The sequence below is a fragment of the Muntiacus reevesi genome, chromosome 8, assembly GCF_963930625.1.
Source record: "Muntiacus reevesi chromosome 8, mMunRee1.1, whole genome shotgun sequence".
NCBI lineage: Eukaryota > Metazoa > Chordata > Mammalia > Artiodactyla > Cervidae > Muntiacus > Muntiacus reevesi.
This window is the reverse complement of record NC_089256.1, coordinates 37,009,865-37,032,820: the sequence shown is the minus strand read 5'-3', so window position 1 is coordinate 37,032,820 and position 22,956 is coordinate 37,009,865. Positions and strand designations below refer to the sequence as shown.

Here is a 22,956-nt window from a genome sequence, read left to right as displayed (position 1 = left end):
TTAAAAGTTTCCTGCCTCTAGTATGACCCATAACATAGGGACCCCCAACCTCCCAGAAATACAACATCAACAAGGGAGATGATGATGGTGATATGGAGGCAGGGTGTCTGGGACAAGGGGCACTGCTGAGTCATGAGGGGACATAGACCTCAAAGAGTAAGTCCAAACACCATTAAACTCTCAACAAGGTTCCCTGTTCCCTACACTTCAGCCAGCAGAGAAAGTGAAAGTGTTAGTCTTTTAGTTGTTTCTGGCTGTTTGTGACCCCATGGATTGTAGCCCCCAGGCTCCTCTGTCCATGGGGTTCTCCAGGCAATAATACTGGAGTGGGTTGCCATTTCCTTCTCCAGAGGATCTTCCTGACCCATGGATCAAACCAGGGTCTCCTGCATTTCAGGCAGACTCTTTACCAACTGGGCCAGCAGGGAAGGGGAAGTAATTCTTAATACTGTTGGCTCTTGAACAGCATGGGTTTGAACTGCATGGGTCCACTTGGCCATGGGTCTCTTCCCATAATAAATACTACAGTATCACATGACCAGAGGTTGGTTGCACCTCAGATGCAGAGGACCCCTTATGAGTTATATGTAGAGTCTCAACTGACCAGAGGGTCAGCAACCCTTACCCTGCATTGTCCAAGGGCTAAATGTTTCCTGGCCATAGACTCAGCATATAAGAACAGGTGTTGGGGCTGCTCTGTAGCCTTTGGGAGTTTATTTAATCAGCCAGCTCATTTCCCATGGCAAATCAGGTAATGTGTGCACTGAGCTTGGGCACAACAGTGTATCCAAGTGGTAATTAAATGGAAAGGTAGTAAGAAGACTTCTGGCATCCTCTTTGGACCAACAGTCTCATTCTCTTCCTCTTTCCCTCTTTATCACACAGTTGCCTTTTCATTGTGTTCTACTGTTTCTATTCCAGGCATTTGGAATAGGCCTGCCCCTCAGAGACGCAGGAGGCCAAGAGGAAATGGGCAGTATCTGTTCAGACCATACATAGCCCTGTACATGCTCTGACTGCAACTGCTGTGAGGACAGAGTGGGTGGGGGTGGGGGGACGGGCAGCAAAGAGCTGGCACCACCCCATCTAAGATCACAGAGTGACCAAGTAGAAAGGCATGGCATGGCCCAGCTCTGCGGCCCACAGAAACAGGTCAGCCATGTCAAGGGATAGACACTCACTCCTGGTATGGCCCCTACCCAGAGGGCACAAAGGTCCCCCAGACACTGGAGATTACTGGGCAGCCACTGCTCTCTGATGAGAAAGGTCAGCTGGTAAGGCCCCTTTTATGATAAGGCTAACAGGGGGATGTTGATTGGGACGGGGAAGAGAGAAAGAGGAGGAGGTAGGCAGAGGAGCAGAACTCACTGGCTAGTGTCACGGTGGCTGGCACGCTGGCCACGGCCCCTGCAGGCATCCGGGCCACACACTGATAACGGCCCACGGTGTGGTTGTTGAGGGCAGTGATGACGAGGGTCCCGTGGGTGATGAGGATGCCCAGGGTGTCATCTGAGCCGTTCAGCTCCTTCCCGTTCAGGCGCCAGGTGGTGTTCGTCCAGGGGGGCTCCACCACGCAGCCCAGGATCACGGTTCCTCCGAGCTTCTGGACAGTGGAAGAAGGCTGGACAGTGACCTGAGGAACCTCATCTGGAGGAAGAACAGGGATGCAGCGATGAATTGACACCCCTCAAGAAACTGACAGCACGATGTGCTCAGAAGCACAGCACCCAGGCAGCCTTTCAGAGCTGAGCCATCCAGAGAGGGGTGGATCCTTCTCTGAAGAAACTCTCTGACCGTAGGTCCTGTCCCCAAGCTGGCCTGGTTCCCAGAAGGTAGACTGGAGTGGCAGTATGGTGGGACGACAAGAGCTCAAGTTGTAAACTTGAATAAGACCTGCATCTGGATCCCAGTGCCACCGCTTCTGAGCCTTTTGGAGTCTCAGTTTCTTATCTGTAAAATGGGACTAATAATATTGGTCTCACAGCATTGCTGGGAAGCTTACACAAAATGCATATAAACTGCTTGCTGTAACCCCATATAATAAGTGCTCAATAAAGGCAGTTCAGTTATTACTGTCATTCTTCCCTAGCATATGTTTGAAATGATTAAAACAGCAAAGTAACAACCAATATGATGTAATTGAGCTCATTTCTCATCTCATATTATTGAGCAGGTCAGTGAGAAGAAATCCAGGAGGAAGAAGGCCTTTTTAGAGGGTCCTTGTCAAATGATTCTCTCTGACACTAGGGGCAAAGTGGCCCTCCCAGGGGGCCTCAGAGGAATCAAGGAAAACACTCACTCAGGTCCGCGAAGCAGCCTGCCGCAGCAAAGAGGAGGCAGGCGAGTGTGACCTTGGGCTGCTTTTCTCTCTGCGTCGTCATCTTTCCACGAGGCATGCTGTGTCACAAAGGGTCCAAAGTCAATGTCTCCGAAGCCACCAGAGTCACTCAAAGGGTACCACAATCCCCTGCCACGCTCTGCTGTGAGAAAGAGAGAGAGAGGGCTGTGCTGAGAATGCCTGGGACACCCCCATAGTGGTGACATCCAAAGTGTGGACCTGGCTGGACTTCTGGAAGACCAAGGAACACAACGTGCCATTTCTTATCTAAAATAAGCTGCTTCTAAGTTGCCCCTCTGAGTTGGAAGGTGATGTCATGGTAAGAATGCCAGAGCCTTGCCTAGGGCACTCACAGCCACAAGGACAGGGCAGCCTAGAAGATGGAAAGGCTGAGACCTGAAGCCATGTCCCAGGCTCAGGATAGTGAATGTTTAGCAACGATGCTGGAAAGGAGGCAGATATTTTCACCATGTTCCTGCAGGAACCCAGGTGTCCACGGCCATGTGGCACGCCATGCCACTAATACGGACCACTGTGCATAGCACTGTCACAGGTATAATGGATGAACCCTGAATCCCTCATTTAGATGATGTTACTAACACCCCCAGGTGGTGCAGTGGTAAAGAATCCACCTGCCGATGCAGGAGACATGGGTTTGATCCCTGATCTCGGAAGATCCCCTGGAGAAGGAAATGACAACCCACTCCAATATTCTTGCCTAGAAAATCCCATGGACAGAGGAAACTGGTGGCTCGAGTCTGTGGGACTGCAAAGAGTCAGACATGACTGAGCGACTGATACAACTACTAAGACTAACAAGTAACATCCCTAAAGTCTCCAAGGCTCATGAAAGATCTATTTCAACTCACACCAGCTCTTCACCAACATCTCTGTCAACATTCTTGGATTTCTGGAACCAACCAACCCTCCTCAGCTTGTCTGCACCCTCAGACACAAACACAGACCAAAAGGAAAAAAAAAAATCACATATCAACCAAGGCCCCTGGTGCTGAAATTCTAGTGTTTTCCATCTCTACAAAGGTTGTACTCCTGACACTGTGTTGCACCTCCACCCAGAACATGTCTCTGGGGTCCAGACTGCTCTGCTCCTCCAGCCACTGGATGACAGATCTCAGCTATCAGCCACTCTCTTCTTGCCTGCTGAGAATTTTAATTCCTCCTCTTCCACAATATTATTTTTCATGCCTCATTTAGGCTACAGTGTTTAAAGGATTCATCAAAATCACAGAGAGGCAAACGTATGCACACTTCTGTCACAGCCTAAACCACAATCCTGCTTCTATGCTTTTCACTGCTCTATAAAGAACATAAGACCAATGTGGAAGGTGTGCCAACATTCTATCAGGCAGGGAGACTTCAGAGTTTCGGGTCCCCGAAGGCAGCATCACAATGACCTAGGCAGTGGATGCATCTTCCTGAATTATGCACATGTGGCAGTTTTCATAATTATTTCCAGGAGGGTGACTTAGATTCAAAGTGCTAACTCTTTTGGACCAGTTATGTAATCAGCAACTCTTTCCAAAACTTATAGTCAACAGTGAAAACTCAAGAGGGGGGTTAGGCTGCCGAACTGAGAGCTGTGTTAGCTCTGCAGTCTCTGGAGTTCTGGCTACCTGCATGGGCAGGTGTCAGAGCCCATCTTGGGCCTCTCAACCCCCATCACTCCTCACACAGGGGCTGAAGGGTGGGCTTGAGACTCTTGCTCTGTGCTAGGAAGTACTTAAGATCTGCCTGAACCTTCCCCTTCTCCACGTTCCTCTGGTTCTTCAGCTTTTCACCTGGCTGCTGAGTGAACGGGGCTATATAGCTCTGCCCAACAAGCACCCCTCCAAACCAGATCTTGAACCCAGCTCTACACTGGGGGTTGCAATGTTTTCTAGGAAAGAGTCCTTTCCCCTTGAGTTTTAATCCTTCCCTTTGCCTCGTATCCTTGACAGCAGAGGACCCCCCCCCCCAAGTCTCCTCCACTGTTCTGGAAAAGGACAGGAACATTTTCTAAAAGAGGTTTGAAAGAAAAATATTAAACTTTTCCTGACAAGTACTTTTCTTCTAGGTGTAGAGAGAGTTTCTGCTCTTTTCCAGACAATCCACTAGATCCATGCCATTAGAACTGTGAAATGAAGGAAAGTTGCTTAAGGATGCGAGCATGACTGGGGAAGGCATGCTTGTTACTACTACAGGTACCTAGCTAAGCTCTTTTCATGAGGTATTCTTTTAATCTTCAGAATCACTCTATAAGATGGGGACCATTATCCCCATTTTATAGGTAAGGAAATTTAGTTCCAGAGGGTAAGTAACTAGCCCAAGGTTGTATAACTGTAGGCCTGGAATGAAACCAGGTTGGGCTCATTCCAAAGTTCTGTGCTTTTAACCACAATAGTAGCCTTTTCATGTTTTTTCCTACCAGCTCTCTGCACCCAGTGGGTGCTCAATGACTTGAGTCTGAACAGGATGAGGTAGAGCGATGAGGAATTTTAACAGTGTAAGATTTTAATTTTCAGATTTCTGAATCCCTGTTTGTTAAGGAAAAGTTCATTAATACAGTCACACACAAAAACCAAAAAACAAGCCTTTGGGGTCCAGATACTAGTTTTAATCATCTAGATACTAGTTTTAATTCTCTACTTTCCCGCAATGAAATAACATATTTATCTAGAATATGGCATGAGTGACCAGTTACAGGATTTTAGGGAACTTGCTTGCTCATGACCTGCTCTTTCCATGCCCCAAGAAAGAAAGGAGGAAGAGAAGGAAGGAGGCGGCAGGGAGACAGAATGAAGACAAAGTAATAAAGAGCAGAAAGAAGACAAGCCGACAGAGGAGGAGAGAACGGCTGTTTCTTATCCTAGTGCATGGTGGCCACGGAGGTGTTTGGGTTGTAAAGTCGACAGAGGTTTTACTGAGGAAATTCAGCCTAGACCCCCTCCTGCTTAACGAGGACCAGCCAAACAATTCCTGTTACTTCTGAACCCTGCATGATTTATAAGGTTCAAAATGGAAACAGACTTCACTACTGGTGCCAGCCACACCATCCTGCTTTTAAAAGCAACGAGGAAAGAATGTAGCTGGGGAGCGAGGAGAGTGAGGAAGCAGGTGTCCAAAGAGGGAGAAAGGAGTTAACTCATGAATCCCCATGACAGGGTTGTAAGCAGGTACCCCTCAATGAGCCCAAAGAGGACACGTGGGGTCTCCTTCGTGTCAAAGAGAAACTGACAACAGTATGGAGGTGGAGGGATCCCCGCAGCCTATGCATCTTATTCAGCAGCTGGGGAAACTGAGCTACTTCCTGAACCAAGTGACCTAGAGGGCTTGGTCTAGAAAAATAGTTGCAAAAATATGGATTTCTGAGAACTTTTTTTTTTTAATGATAAAAAAGGCAAGTGAGGCTTAACTGGAGTACCTAATTGCAGTGTGACTTTGTCCCACTGTGAAATGAACAAGGTACAATTTCAAAGTTGGGTGAAGGCAACAGTAAGGCCTGTTATTTTTCTTGGCAATACAAAGTCTGTGTAGATCCTTCTTATTTTCTCTGCATATTCTCAGGAAGAGAGAGCAAGGAAAAAAAAAATCAGAAGCAGAGCAAAGGGAAAACAAATTCTTGACATGACTTCCTCACTGAGGCCTAGGTACTTTCTATTTTTAAGGGTTATTTGAACACGAAAAATAAAAGAAAATGCATCCGAGAAGCTGAACTGCTGACATACATGTTCCCACTGAAATAATCTCCAAGCAGACGTTTCTGAAACTTTCCAAAAACAACAACAGCAGAATACACGTCTAAGGTTGAGACCAAGCACGAGAAATTACAGCCTTGGAGTATTTATTTTGTGAGAGAAAATTACAAACAACCGAGAGTCGATCATCAGCTGGAGAAGGCCAGCTCCACCTTCTCCCAAGAGGGCCGGTGGAAGCAAAAGTGAGGCAGGGGCACCCAAGGCCACATGTCATCCCCGGTCAGCCACGCACTGTAGCTCTCGCAGAGAGAAGCCTCCACCATCTAAAATGCCAAACACCCCTATGGCTGTCCCATGACCAGTAAAAGGAGGAGTTGCACAGAAGAGCAGTAAACAACACAGAGCTTCCTTCTTTGGAAGGCAGCTGTGCTCACCACTCTACCGCCAATGCTGCACGAGAGCCTTTCTTAGAAACACGCTTTCAGGGGCAAGAATGGGATCTGACAATGTTCTGATTCTGTTGGCTGATGGGGGCTGGCTAGATGAAAAAAGGATTATTCTTGACCTGAAGTTACCTTTTCTTCCGCATGTTTGCAACTCTGGGGAGTTAAGACAGGCCTTTCCCAAGGCAGAGAGAAGTTTTGCCCTGAGAAGGTGATGCTGAGTGCCTGGAGGGTGTGGGCTAGCAGCCCTCGGTCTCAAGAAGGAGGGTGATCCTAGTGCACAGAGGAGTGACACTGGGGAAACCTTGGGGAAACAAGTGAACTGAATTCTCAGACAGCTGGATACATGACTGTAGGCAGATCCATGAAGAGCATTTAAGAAAGGGCTTTAAAAAAAAAAATTTTTTTTAACATAAAAAGCTTTCACTCACAGATGTAACCAAAGGGAAATATTTTAAATTAGGAGGTACCTGAGGAAACGATAGGACTTCCCGGGTGGCGCTAGTGGTAAAGAACCTGCCAGCCAATGCAGGAGACATAAGTGGTTCGATCCCTGGGTAGGGAAGATCCCCTGGAGGAGGGCATGGCAACCCACTCCAGTATTCTTGCCTGGAGAACCCCATAGACACAGGAGCCTGGTGGGCTACAGTCCTTAGGGTTGCAAAGAGTCAGACATGACTGAAGCAGCTTAGCACACACGAATGCACGAGGAAAAGATAATACCTCAGGAGAATGCCTAACAGGTATCTGGTGTTCTAAATGAGGAAAGTCAGGTGCAGAGAAGCTGATGGACAGTCTCCAACTAAGAATAGGGATCCAGGACTGCAAGTCAGGTCTCCCGACACCTAGTCCAGTGCTCTTACTATACTGACACTGCCTCCCAAAGACTTTCTGGGTCACATTAACCAGATGCTTTAAACTGTTTTTAGAACCAACTTTACAATGTTTTTGAATTTACTTCCTTTACTTTTTATTCCTGCATAAAAATGTTACCTGGATCATTATCTACAACAGTAACTTTCCGTGTGGTCATTTTCATTCTTTTACCATTTAGATTCTAATCTAGAACAATCTCTCATTGTTCTTCACAAGAATGCCTTCAATAGAATTTTCTGCAATGATGAAAATGTTCTATATTTGTACTGTCCAAACTGCTAGGTAGCCACTGGTACTTTTGGCAATTACGTGTGGCTAATGTTTGCTGTGCTAAGTCACTTTAGTCATATCTGACTCTTTGCGACCCCATGGACTGTAGTCTGCCAGGCTCCTCTGTCCATGGGATTCTCCAGGCAAGAATATTGGAGTGGGTTGCTGTGCCCTCCTCCAGGGGATCTTCCCCACCCAGGGATCAAAACTTATCTCTTAAATCTCCTGCATTGGCAGGTGGGTTCTTTACCTGCCAATGGAAGACTAAAGAAATGAATTTTTAATTTTACATTAACCAATAGGGTTAGTGGTTAACACATTAGGCAATACAATTCAAAACTAGTATCTGGAACATCTACCCAGACCACTCTGAGATCACATAAGGGAGAACAACAGTGGTTAGATGGTCCTAAGTATGAGTCATGCTCTAGCCAGCCTCTGATATATTTCTAGCTTATTCCTTATCCAAAGTTTGTGCATGTGTTTTCTATTAAAAAAAATTATGTGTACTATGATATTATTATAACTACTGGGAAGAAAAAAATATCACCATGACCTATCCTATAGAAGACCATCTCAGTGGACATGAATTTGAGCCAACTCTGGGAGTCAGTGGAGACCAGAGGAGGAGTCTGGCAGGCCACAGTCCACGAGGTCACTGTCAGACATGACTTAGTGACAGAACAACAACAAATGCAAGGTACTGTACTAGAAGATGGATTCTGTCCTGAGAAGCTTAAAATAAAGCTTGGAACATGAGTTAATCAGTGCAAATATCCATTAACTCCTCATTTCGCAGCCTGCTCTGCAGTTGGCTTAGGGCCACATGACCATGAGACGAGTGGCATCCATTGATGTGTAAGTGAGCATGTTCTGTGTTACTTCCAGGCCAAGACAGTTAAGAGTTAAAGAACAGGGGTTGCTTCTCCCTCCTTCCATTGAAATGGACCATATCCCATGTTTCAGAAAGCATAGCTACAAGATGGAAGAAGACAGCACAGTCAACGACAGGAGAATAAATCATTGTTGCATAGAACAACTGAAGTTTTGAGATTACTCTCATCTAACAATTTCAGTATTATTTACTCCAAAACCTTAATGGGTCGGTCACCAATTTAGTCATAAATGGGAAGTGGTAAATGAAATCAGAGGGAGGAAAGCATTTTCAATTTTAGGCCTTTAGGAAAAGTTTTTCTGGATATGTGGGTTTGAAACTGGGCTTTCTGAGATATGCACATGTAAAGAGCTAGAGGACACTGTGGAGGGTGACACTAACCTGGTGGGAAGGGTCTGTTTGGAGGCTGGTGCATCAAGTAGACATTTCTCTTCAACAGTGATCTACTAATCCTTCTGATTTTGCTCCCTCATGAGAAAAATATTCTGGGCAAATATCCCTAATACACATATATTTATTTACAAATAAAACGCACACATTGCCAAACTAAAATTTAAGAGTAGGTAAAAGTGAAGCCATATTTTAATAACATGTTAATCACGACTGTCTTATAATATCATTAAGCTAGTACCTTAAGGAAGAAAGCCTTCTTAGGATTAGATTCATCATTAATGATATGGATGTAATCTCTTTCAAAGGGACTGCTTGAATGTTAATTTGTTGAGTTCTCATCAGATGTGATTCCACTGTTACTGTTTTTACCTCCTAATGTGACTTTAAAAGGGTCAGCTCTGCTGTTTTCATCCTGTTTGCAAGTGCCTGGATTATCAGCATACTCTTCAACCTAGTTTCTTTGCAGCAATCTCTTCAAGTGGCTTGAAGAGATTGTGAGGGTTAATTTAGTTAAAACTAAATAATATAATCTGCAAATCCACTTAACAGAGAACAGGAGAGCTGGGGAGTGAATGATTAATGGACTGAGGTCCCTGTTGTCAGCCTTCTCACTGCCCAATGTATAGACTAAAAACATGATTGTCAATCCAGATACTAAATATCAGAAAAATGGAATGTCTTTTCTATTCCTTCTGTGGACAGAAATAAACCTTTAAAAGAATCTCTACTATTTTCTTCCAGTGCCCTAATGGAATATCTTGTATTTCCCCTTTGGAGTTTGCACCCCACTTTGGGGACCATTCTAGAGGAATGAAAAGGGGCAAGGAAGAAATTGAGATTGGGTCATGGCACAGAAGACTAGAAAGAAGAGATGGAAATTAACATCATAGGCAGAAGGCAACTATGATGGTTCTGAGAAGGGGAGTATATAATCAGAGGCATTTTGAGGGGATTACCTGATCCCAATTCACACCGAACCCAAAATTTTAAAACAAGATGCTAACCAACATGGACAGAGCTTCTTTCTTCTCTGGGAGGTAGATTCCTTTACCATCCAGGCAAGGGGAAAGGAAAAGTCTGGACACAGTATCTGGGAGGAATCCCCCTCAGAGAGAAGCTACTTCTGCCTTCAAGCAAAGAGAAGGTCTGGTCTCTTGATTTGCCCACTGGACAATTTAATCCTCTCCCACCTCCACTGTATGAGGAAAAAGTTACTAAGGGATCTCATTTCTTTGCCACATGTATCTTTTCCTGAAATGGCCTAATTTCCTCAAAGAGTTTTTTTTTTAATCTACCTTTAAAGAGAGAAAGATGGGGGAAAAACTCTACAAAACCTTATTGCCAAAGTGGAAAAAGAGAGACAAGGAAAATCACTTCCTTTCTTCCACACTCACTTCTCACTCCCCCCACCCCTATTCCATATAAATTCAATTTGACAACCCTGCTAATTGGATAAACGCAGCTCCTACACTCCTGGAAGGCCATTCCCTTTTCTTTTTTTTTTTTTTATTTTGGAGGGCTCAAAACAGGGTGATTGTGCTGTTCTTTAACACGAATTCCATCTGCTTTATTTCTCTCTCTCCATTCAGGGCTCCTCTTGAATATTTATGAGGCCTTTCCTCCTCTCCTATCCCTTCCACTCCACCTCTACAGTCTTCCACAATGCCGCCCCCCCAACCCCCTCCATCCCCCCCCCACCTCCAGCCTCCTCTCCCTTCTCTCAGACCAGGACAAAACCCTTCCAAATGGCCCCCCCACTCTTTGCTTTATATAAACACAGGCAGTGTCAAGTGTGAGGAGTAGGGGGAGGTGTGGAGGGGGTTCAACTGCCAGTCAAGCCCCCCAGCCTTCAATGAGGCCCAGGGGCCTCCCCTAATCTGCTGCATGCTTGCCATATGGGGGCTGTGTTGCCCGGGGAAACACTAACAGGCAGAACGGAGCTTAATAGAGTCCATATTCATTGTAATGCAGTGAGATAACTCAAGGCACCACTGCCTCTTCGGTCCAGTTTCATTCTTTCTTTCTGTTTTTTCTCCCTTTTTCCTTCCTTCTTTCTTCTTTTTAAAAGGACTGGGTCCCCAGAGAGCTCTAATCTAGAGAGGTTTGAGCTGGTAGAAAGGCAGGAGGGAGGAAGTGAGGTGATTTTGAGATGGATCCTGGGGTTGGCAGCAAGAGGTAAGGAGTGGGAGCTCCCCAGAGAGCAGAGCAGCATCTGTGCAGGGTCTGGGGCACATGGTGTCACAGGTGTGTGCAGTCCGTGCACGTGTGGAGAGACAGTGTGGTGGGTGGGCATGGTCCACTGGGGCCTCGGACCACAGAATCCTTCCTGTTTATTCAGCTTTCTATGCCTAGGTACCCACCCCTACCTACCTATCCCCCAGCACCCATCCCAGTCAATTTAAGGGCATTCAAGTCAGCAACACCTACCTTCTCCCTGAGCTGTCAAGCCTGCAGTCAATTCCTAGTTCTCCACAGATGCCTTGAAAAAGTCACAGATTTTGCAATGGGATGAAACCACTTTACAAATAAGTTGCAGAGGGGGTTTGTAAAGGAGGACACACCAGCCTGCCAAGCTGAGGTCCACTTTCTCCCCTGGCTGGTCTGGTGCTGGTTGTGGTCTGCCACAGCCAAACTAAAGGTGTATGGGGCCTCCAAATCAATGGAGTGGGTTGTCTAGCAGATGAAGCCTTGTTGTGAGTATATCAGCCAGAAGTGAGACTTGGGGCTCCCTGAGACCAGAGGTGATCTTTCCTCAGGGCTGAGAAGGGAAGGAGGGGAGAGATGGTAAGGAGAGAACAGAGTATGTTTCAACTTCTCAGAAAAAATGAAATTGGTGCCCAAGCTCTGATAGAATTCCTAAAGAATAAAGAATCAGCTTTATAAGTTGTGAAACATAGACTTTTGTTCTGTGACTGTGAAAAATCACAAATTTAGAATCAAGATAGAAAATAAAACCAAAGAAAGACTATAAAAACTTTTACAATCTCTCCTACAGTTGACATTTTAATCCCACGGTCTGGCACACAGGAAGAGCTCAGCGAATGGTGGTTGAAGGAATGAACCATGTACATGCTCCTAGAGTTGTACTAGCCCCAACCAAGAACTTGAAACTCCTAACCCAACTGACAACTACAAGCAGGGTCTGGGTGGGTAACAATGGCTTAAAAAAAAAAAAAAAAAAAGCAAAATGCTGCTGCACCTTGGCTAGGATTGCCCCTGCCAGAATGATGCTAGCACCTACTATATGGGCCTTTTGTCATCTGCCTTGCTCAAAGTCAAGCAGGCTAAGTCAGATAAAACTGTTCAAACCAAGGCAGATGCCAGTGCTTGCTGTGGTTTGTTTTTGTCCTCCAAGCTTGCTCTATTCTACTCCCCACTGAAATGCCATCAAAAAATTCTGTGGTTTCTTAAGCTCAACCCCCAGGGCAGGTTGGGGGGGGGGGGGAGGTGAAATTGGGTAAGACTGTAGGAGAGTATATAAAAGTTCTCATCATTTTTCTTTGCTTTTATCTTGATTCCAAGGCCCTGTATCCCAGCAACCCTTCAGGAAATGGTACAGTGGATATTTCCAGAGCCAGGTACACTTTCAATTCCTAGTTCTAAAATGTAAATAGCATTTGGTCTTCTGAAATGCTACCCAGAAGTCAGTCTCAGCATCATATCCATCTAATCTATTAATTAGGGACCCATAAAGGTCTGAAGACCGCGAACCAGAGTAGGTGAAGACACACACAACTGCACAGGGCTGACCAGGACCCTGGGCACTTGCGCTCCCTGCAGAGCAACCTTCCCCTCCAACTTCTGTTCCTATTGGAACAGAAGACTCCTGAACAGAGTCCTATTCCTGGTTTTTCTGACTCCACATATTGCATGTGTTACAGACGAGTGTATGGGAACACCTGGGGGTCACCACAAAGGAGCAAGTGGGAACGGCTGGGGTTCCGGTATAGATCAGTGCTGGAGTGCTTGGGGAGCTCAGCAGAGCAGCCACGCTCTTCCCAGCCCTCCCAGCAGTGAACACTTTGGTCAGTAATCTCACCACGACGTGTGTGATGTGGAGAGACCAGAATGGCAGCTCTTCAGGAAAGCAGGGACAGCTTCCTCTGGTCTAGACCAATACTTTTCATTTCATTGCTCAGAGGATCCCCAATAAAGACCTGGTTCTTCTCCAAACACAGACTCAAACCCATCTACTCTTTCCCAGTCTTACCTAAAACAATGTAATGATTCGCCATCCAATTAGCTGCCCAACCTGGGGCTTATCCTTGTCTCCGAGCTCCCCCAACCACTCCCCGATTCCCTACCCCAGTATCTGATTGGTCCTGTGGACTCTAACTCTGGTCGGAGCAACCAGAGAAACACCATGTAAGCCACATACAATGTTTAAAATTTTCAGTGCCCACACTGAAAAATCAAGTAGAAATCATTTTATAATATCTTTTTTAACACAATATATCTATAATATTATCAACACACCATCAATATAAAGTTATTAATAGTGTCTATATTTTGTCCTATACCTAGTCTCCTAAGTCTAGTGTATCTATTTACTACACAGACCAGCACAGACTAGCCACCACTCAGGCACTCAGTAGGCACATGTGTTAGTGGCTACTGTGTATCAGACAGTGCATGTTGAGGGCCCTCAAACTGGCTCCCTGATTTTCCTCTGCCCAACTAACAAGACTCCACATTGTCACCTACCTTCTTTCTAGAACATCAAGCTCAACCAAACAGATGACATCTGTTTACAAGTTGTAAAGATGACAAGTGAACAACTACCATTCACCAAGCAATGCCTCCTATAAGCCGCAATCCATAATTTGCCTGATTTGATATAATTCTCACAATGGCCCTGTATAGTAGGTGTACAACCAACTTATTATAAATGAGGAAATTAAAGTTCAGAGTGATTTAATATTTTGTCCAAGATCACAGAGATGGCAAACCAGAGAGTTAAGATTTGAACGAGGTCTGGCTGACTCTTAAAAACTCTTTTCACTCTACCATACTGATTTAAATAAATTAAGGTGGAATAACCGATAAGACTACTGTACAGCCATTTAAAGTGATAATTAGATCAAGTAGCAATATGAAAAATGTTTAGAAGATATTAAGGAAAAAACAGATCTCATTTTGTTAAAAGCATTCAAGCACTTGGGTGAGGGGCCTGGAAGGGAATATGAAACAAATAAAAGCAGTTGGTTTGAAAATGTGAAGGGAATTAGGACTGATTTTTTTCTCCTTTTGAGTTCAGTTAAAAACAAACAAACAAATGAACTAATAAGACTCACATCTTTGATAGCTTCCAAAACTTGAAATATGACTAAATAAGGTTCAAACTCCTTCACACAACTTTGCAGGCTCTTTATAACTGGGCTGCAATCAACCTTCCCCTTGTCTTCCTTCCACAAGTTCTGAACCCTGGGCAAGCTGCTTTTTCACACTTTTCTTCTCCCAGAACCATTTTCTTCCCTTCATTATCCTTCAAAACTGACTTCCACATCCTTGTATAATGCCTCCAGTAACTATTTCTCATCCCAGCTTCCACAGCAGTTTGCACACCTACTGCAACGTTTCCATGATGATATGTGGATTTGTCTGTCTGTGATTTGTCTCTTTTCCCAGAATGTAAACTTCCTGAAGGCAAGGATGTGTCCAATTTATCTCAGTAACCCAGGACCTAGAAAAGCCTGGGCACACTAGAGGCTCAGTCAATGTCTGCTGAACTAAAGGGTTTATTCAGATTAGAAATTTGGGATTGAGAAAAAACATTAATCTGACCCATGAACCTATAGAAGGAATGCACAGAGAGACATTTATCAGTGGTGGAACCAAGGGGTTTTTCTACAGGGAAATGACTTTAATGGTGGCCTTTATTTTTTAAACCCAAATGGCCCTTGAATGATTAGGCAGTCCTTGAGGAAGGCCAAGTGCCCCAGCACATGCTCTTGAGGTTTCACTCAAGAGCCTTCCTTGTTTTGGGAGAAGAGATAAGAAGGAGAACAAACATCCAACTAAGCCTCAAACTTCAGGCTTCCTGCAGTCCCTGAACTGCAAGAAATCTCATCTAGGATGATACTGTGATTGGATTTCATCTAGCCAGTGTCAACATGGCCTGAGCTTAAGGCCAGGGTGGAAGGAGGCAAGCAGAGAGGGACGGGAGAAGGAGAAAGAAAGCTGTTAAGTGAGAAAGAGGACAAGTTCAGGCCTGAACAGAAAGCATGAGGAGGGTAGGAAAGATGAGAGCAGAGATGTGGATAAGACCACTGAATATGCTGAGCATGTACTCTGTGCCCAGTCCAGTGCTCACACACATGATCACTTTCACAGTCCAGCGAGTGCTGCTGTTCCCTTTAGAGATGGAGAGAGAGGTTGTTAAAACCCCTCTTGATGCTTTACCACCAAAGGACATTAGGGCTTATCTGAAATTTGTATCATAGACAGAGCTTCTCGTCTAAGTGACAACACTGAAACTCTGTAGGATCAGGTAATGAAAAACCTTGGGTTTGGCTAGGAGCTCTGCCACTTGCACCCTTGATAGGGGTGCCTTTGGGTAAATTGCTTAGTATTTTCCCCCGAAAGCCACACACTGCAGGTCTAATTTCACACAGCGGCATTGCCACCTGGTGGGCTTTGAGACTAATGTCCTTTAAGACTTAAGGACATGTTGCATTTGAACTCCAGGCACATGTGCTATGTTCTCTTTGCTCACTGTTCCTCGTAAGTTGTACACAATGAAGCAATGGCGTGATGTTGCTGCCCTACAACACATGCATCAGAAGATCAAGAAATATTCTTTGTTGGAAAAAAGCAGTAATACTTACATTCTATAGTGCTTCACAGAACCTCACAACAGCCTGATGAGATAGGTGATCCTCAGATGGTACTATAATTCCCGTTTGTGGCAAGACAATTCTAGCCTCTCCATCTCCACCCAACACTAGCCAACATTTATATCATTTAAGCTAATAACCTCTCCTGCCATCCCCCTCGTTTATGCCCTCTCTCTGCACTTTCTTGATTATGATAATGATGATAATGATGATAATTTCTCTGTGGTGTCTCTACTTGTTCGCAGAGAAAAGGGAAAGATCCCTGTCAGACAGCAGGTCATTTGGGACAAGAAGTTATGGAGAAGTGTTTATAGAAAGGAAAACACACCCTCAACCCCTGTGGGACCCTCGCCTCACTCCCAGCCCCAGAATGGAGTCCACCTCCAACCTCACCGGTTAGCGCATAAAGCCACAACTCACATGCTCTTTTTGCACCTCAGTTCAGTCACTCAGTCTTGTCGGACTCTTTGTGACCCCATGAATTGCAGCATGCCAGGCCTCCCTGTCCATCACCAGCTCCCGAAGTTTACTCAAACTCATGCCCATCGAGTCGGTGATGCCATCCAGCCATCTCATCCTCTGTCATCCCCTTCTCCTCCTGCCCCCAATCCCTCCCAGCATCAGGGTCTTTTCCAATGAGTCAACTCTTTGCATGAGCCGGCCAAAGTACTGGAGTTTCAGCTTCAGCATCAGTCCTTCCAATGAACACCCAGGACTAAACTCCTTTAGGATGGACTGGTTGGATCTCTGTGCAGTCCAAGGGACTCTCAAGAGTCTTCTCCAACACCACAGTTCAAAACCATCAATTCTTTGGCGCTCAGCTTTCTTTATAGTTCAACTCTCACATCCATACATGACCACTGGAAAAACCATAGCCTTGACCAGATGGACCTTTGTTGGCAAAGTAATGTCTCTGCTTTTTAATATGCTATCTAGGTTGGTCGTAACTTTTCTTCCAAGGAGTAAGGATCTTTTAATTTCATGGCTGCAGTCACCGTCTGCAGTGATTTGGGAGCCCAAAATAATGAAGTCTGACAGTGTTTCTACTGTCTCCCCATCTACTTCCCATGAGGTGATGGGACGAGATGCCATGATCTTAGTTTTCTGACTGTTGAGCTTTAAGTCAACTTTTTCACTCTCCTCTTTCACTTTCATCAAGAGGCTTTTTAGTTCCTCTTCACTCGATGCCATAAGGGTGGTGTCATCTGTGTATCTGAGGTTATTGATATTTCTTCCAGCAATCTTGATTCCAACTTGTGCTTCTTCCACCCCAGCGTTTCTCATGATGTACTCTGCATATAAGTTAAATAAGCAGGGTGACAATATACAGCCTTGACATACTCCTTTTCCTATTTTGAACCAGTCTGTTGTTCCATGCCCAGTTCTAACTGTTGTTTTCTGACCTGCATACAGGTTTCTCAAGAGGCAGGTCAGGTGGTCTTGTATTCCCATCTCTTTCAGAATTTTCCACAGTTTATTGTGATCCACACAGTCGAAGGCTTTGGCATAGTCAATAAAGCAGAAATAGATGTTTTTCTGGAACTCTCTTGCTTTTTCGATGATCCAGCGGATATTGGCAATTTGATCTCTGGTTCCTCTGCCTTTTCTAAAACCAGCTTGAACATCTGAAAGTTCATGGTTCACATATTGCTGAAGCCTGAATTGGAGAATTTTGAGCATTACTTTACTAGCGTGTGAGATGAGTGCAATTGTGCGGTAGTTTGAGCATTCTTTCGGATTGCCTTTCTTAGGGATTGGAATGAAAACTGACCTTTTCCTTTTTGCACCTACTTGTTTCTAATTACAGCCTATGGCCCAGGCTATAGCCACACAAGTAAACAAAGTAAAATGGTTAACAGTGACTGGACAGGAAACAGGAGCATCCACCTCCAGGGTTTTTGATGTACATGGCTGGTGCGAGATCCAATGTAAAAGGAGTTAATTAGAGCTCCAGTAGACTGCACCAGCAGTACATAAACCAGTCCCAGACCTGAAGGGCACTTAAGGCAGATCGTAACAGCTTAAGTCCTATCTCTTAGAACAAAGGACTTTGGACAAGTGAGCCATGTGTGAACATAAACCTTGTTATCATAAGCCGGCTGAAGAGAAGGCCAGAATACGGATTCCACTGAAAGGTACCCACTGAGACAATGGAGCCCTGGGAAGAATAGGATGTATTATCCCAGGAAATACACCCAAGAGCAAGTCAGCAACACACACAGAGCCACAGAAAAGGCATTTTTCACAAACGATCCAGAAAATAACAGGATTTGGCTTCAAAGAAGAGTAAGACAGACAAGGCAGCTCTGCTTAGCGTTCATGTTGAGTGGAGCAGATAAAACAGCTGGCAACACCCAAGTCACTCCTGATGAGAGGTGCAAGTCCCAGGGTGGGCTTAGGGCAGAATTCAGGTCAATTCAGCAAAACCACACTAAGCACCCACTAGGTGCCATGCACTGTATGGAGAGTGGAGGGGATGGAGAGAAAACCAGGCAGTTTTCCATCCTTAAAGAACTTGGAACCTAGTCAACGTTCACTTTGACAACATCTTTCTATTTTACTCAATGCAGCAGGGCCTCAAGAAAAGATCAAAGACAGACTGAGTTTTATAAACTGCAGGCAAAGAACCAGAACTACTAGCAATGGCATCAGTCACAACAAAAAAATGTGGCACACACTTGAGCACATGCACACACACACGTGTACACTCAGGCCCAGCACAGGTTAGTCCTTCAACTTAGTCCTTTTCACAAGTCCTAAAAGAATCCCCCTTCCCATCATCCATGCTCATTCCTAGCATGATCCTGGGAGATTCGTCAAAATACATCCCTTAAGGTAGGTAAGAGGCTTAGAGCTAATGGAAGCCTATGAGGACTTCTGAAGCCTCAACTTTGTCACCGACACTTCTCAAACTGTGTTGTACCTTATTTATATGCAAGTCTCTCTCCTGGACACATAATCTATTATGTGAATGAATGCTTGCTAAGCTGTAAAGACTTACTTCCAAGATCTCTTCTGACTCCATTTGGTCCTTGGAGTTTGGATCTGAACCCCGAGGGCTGCTTCTGCTGCAAAGCAGAGCTTGAGCTGGGAAGGAGATGCATGGGTGTCTGAGATCACCCTCCTCTAGGATCCCATGCATACATGCATGCATGGTCAGTTGTGTCCAACTCTGAGACCCCATGGACTGTAGCCCTGCTAGGCTCCCCTGCTCATGGAATTTGGCAGGCAAGAATACTGGAGCGCATGTGCCATTTCCTTCTCCAGGAATCTTCCTAACCTAGGGATGGAACCTGCAATCTGCTGCATCTCCTGCACTGGCAGATGGACAGGGTCTTCCCTGTTATGGCATTCAAACATCAGGTGGGTGGAGGTGGGCTTGCCAAGGAGTAGGGGGGAAGAGAGTGTGAGAAGCAGGCACCCAAGGAAACTGGCTTCCCTTCACTAGGCACGTCCCCAGTATCCACTCTATGTCAAGCAGCAGTTGGGCCAGCGGCTCTTGTCACACTGCACTTATCGGTGGAAGTGCCATCATGTTAATTGCTTACTGGCTACCGGACCAAAGGCTTCGGGGATCAGGAATGCCGGGAATGTTATTACAGGGGCATCTTCAGTGTCTAACACTAGGTATTCAGCAAACGCCTGCTGAGTGAATGCATAACAACTGGAGACACAAAAGTGAAAGGGTATGGGAGAGAGGAGAGAAAAGTGTAGTCACATAGTCAAGAGGGAACTTTTTCTTAGGACTTTGAGGAGTGTTGAAAATACTGATTTATTCTGTTAGGCAGCATAATTACCACCAATTCCAATTAAGTGGCCACCTGCAATTGATTTCCATACCCCTTCCTATGATTAAGCAACCAAGGCCCCACACCCGTACCTTCCTCAAGACTCAAAACTGATCTCAGGTTCTGTGACCCAGAGCGATGAGACTCAGGCTGCCACTTCTTGACCTGTGTGCTTCCGGGGCTGATTCAAGCCAAGCGCTGGGCAAGACCAGCCCCAACTCCAACACATGGACACACACTCACACATCAACCCCTAACACACAGACACACATGCCCCCCCTTAACAAGCTTGTGCATGCTCGCAGGAAATCTGAAGCATTCAACTGAAAAGCTGAGCCACGGGGCAAAATGGCTGAACTGCTAAGTCAGGGCCCTGACAGGATTAGAAGCTGCCTCTTCTCAGTTGGCCTCTGACCCAAATGCGCTGTGAAACTGGCAGTGTCTCTCCTAGACTCTCCTGCAAGCAGGAAACCCTGACCCCAACATTCAGGAGGAGGCATTTTGACACGGGACAATAAAATCTCTCACACAAGAATGCTGAAGCAAAAACATCACATTAGCAAATTATCTAGAGTAACAATTGGTAGGAAGCAGCTTTTAATAAATGACAGCAACTTATTCAATCTGAGTAACTTCCTTTAGGGTTACTTGAGGAAGGACTTCCATTAGTCTGATCCCTGTTGCAGATGCGCCCCGGTATTTAAAAAAAAAAGAGGTTTAACAACAGATAAAATACCTCAGGGGCCAGACCCTGCCACCCAGGCTTCGCAGGCACCCTTCTCTGGGCATGTACACTCAGTGCCTCTAGGACAGGCAAAACACACACACACACACACACACACACATGTGCATGTATGCTAACACAACAAACAACTCCAGCTCTCTCACACACACACACGTGTGCATGTATACTAACACAACAAACAACTCCAGCTCTCTCACACACACACACAAACACGTGCATGTATGCTAACACAACAAACAACTCCAGCTCTCTCTCTCACACACACACACGTGTGCATGTATACTAACACAACAAACAACTCCAGCTCTCTCACACACACACACAAACACGTGCATGTATGCTAACACAACAAACAACTCCAGCTCTCTCTCTCTCACACACACACACACACACACAAACACGTGCATGTATGCTAACACAACGAACAACTCCAGCTCTCTCTCTCACACACACACACACACACACACACAAACACGTGCATGTATGCTAACACAACAAACAACTCCAGCTCTCTCTCACACACACACACACACACACACACACAAACACGTGCATGTATGCTAACACAACAAACAACTCCAGCTCTCTCTCACACACACACACACACACACACACACAAACACGTGCATGTATGCTAACACAACAAACAACTCCAGCTCTCTCTCACACACACATAGACACACACGTGCGTGTGCATGTGTGCTAACACAACAAACAACTGCAGCTCTCCAGCTGGTAAGTATGCTTCAGCAACATGACAGTTTACTTTTTTCCTATCTGACCTCATACAAACAGACTTTCTTCACCTCTCTGACCCCCAAATATACACATTCATTCCCTCACCCACCCCCAATCTTCCTCACTTAGAAAGCTCTTTTAAACCACCTAAAACTTAAAATAAATACCAATCTGGAAACCTGAAGCATGCTCCAGTCCAACCGTCTGTCTTTGTTTTCTGCTGGAAGCATGGGACCCCAACTCCCGTCAGCTCTCCCCAACTTGTGAAGCCCAGTGGTCTGGGAGCACCACTGACACACGCAGAAAAAACAAACAGGTGGCATCACGCCAGCTGGGTCAGGCCCCACTATTTATAGCCTAGTGAAGTTGGGGGGGGTGGGCGACGTGTCGAAGGGTCGGGCTGAAGGGGTGGGGATAATGTGAGCTGCTCCTCCCGGGCTCCACAGCTGTGGAGGATCTCTGCTGACGCTCCACAGGCCCAGGTGCACACCATCCTTTGTGACTAATACCAGGGCTGTGCTGGAGCCTCCCAGAGCAGAATCTACACATTACTAGAGCCTCAGGATCTATCACACGCTTGGCACCTAGTAGGAGCACAAGTTTTGTTAATTTAATGAATGAATGAGCTTTTTACTTCCTCCCTACCCCATGAGGCTGCAGTTGGAGGAGCAGGAGTAGGTGGAGGGAAGGTTGGTAAGGAATGCCTAAAACAGCGCTTCTAAAAACCTATCATTGGTTAAAATGTGCTAGCAAAAAGAATTCAGGGAAACCCTGTTAAGAAAATTAAATTAGGTTTCTTTAGTGCAGGCCTTGTCAGAGCCTTTAATATGCTATTACACATTGTGAATCATCAAGAGGGGGACTTAGGCTGAACTCACTTAACCACAGGCCTGGACTGACTTGACCACATTACTCTTTTTTCTCAGAATACCATTAGTGAGGAGAATTTCATCAGATACATTTTGGGAAATATTGGCCTAAGAGGTTCCTGGAGAATATCCTAAAAGCAATTTGTAAAACATCATCCCATGTTTGTAATTTTTAAAAATCACATGTGAATATGTAGTGTACAGCTATTTGGGTTGTCACAGGATAAGGTCAGGAGACACTTAAATGTTAACATCAGTTGTTTCTGAGGAGTAGGAGATTTGCACTTTTTATGTTAAACACTTCAGAAACATTCAAAGTGGGTGCCTACTTATCACTTTTGTAATTAAAAAGATAAATTAAAAAAAAAACTGTCCCCAAATATTATCACATCATCACTGAAAATTTGTCCTCCCCTAGGCCTGGGACCTTATTTTCTAACAATTCTTTGGGCTATAAAATGTTGCTTTTTGCTCCATGATCACAACTATAGAGTTTCCTGCATCCATTTCTAAAGTCAATTCCTCTGGCTTGTAAAGAACCTCTCCCCTAATTCCAGGATTCTGTTGCTTCCACACAAGATGGACAAGTATTTTGGAAAAAATGAAAACACATTTAATATTCTTTTAACAACCTCACAAACCTGAAATTTACTTTGTTTAGTAAGTTATGTAAAATATCCATCAAGCACTTAGTCTGCTGAAATTACAATGCTGGGCATATTAATATTTAAATATTGCCTTTCTTTTTTCCTGCTAAATCACTAATTTCCTAATTTAACTGATTTGTAATTAAAAGTCATCCTAATTTAGTGAACTTAACACACCAGGTTCTGTCACAATATGAGGTTATAGGAAATATTCAGAATCGGAAGAAATATTCAATCTTAGCATAAAAGAAGTATATGACAATTTGTTGAGTTACTATGTGTGAGACAATGTGCACATTGTCTAACCTCTACCTCTGTGAAGTGGAAGTATTAGTCACTCAGTCATGTCTGACTCTTGGCGACCACATGGACTGTAGTCTGCCAGGCTCCTCTGTCCATGGAATTCTCCAGGCAAGAATACTA

The 22,956-nt window shown here is 45.0% G+C and overlaps 1 protein-coding gene across 4 annotated transcripts in view; it reads right to left on the bottom strand.

The window, feature by feature from the left end:
- BOC (BOC cell adhesion associated, oncogene regulated) overlaps positions 1-22,956 on the bottom strand; it is an 84,723-nt gene that overhangs the window by 36,316 nt on the left and 25,451 nt on the right. For 2 of the 4 annotated variants that reach the window (XM_065942973.1, XM_065942976.1), the window contains exons 3-4: positions 2,300-2,480; positions 1,369-1,647 (exon numbers count right to left, since the gene is read on the bottom strand). In XM_065942973.1, the coding sequence (XP_065799045.1) occupies positions 1,369-1,647; positions 2,300-2,396 (376 nt within the window). In that variant the 5' untranslated portion in view covers positions 2,397-2,480. The remainder of the gene's footprint in view (positions 1-1,368; positions 1,648-2,299; positions 2,481-22,956) is intronic. The other 2 variants (XM_065942974.1, XM_065942975.1) reach the window with 2 other exon arrangements.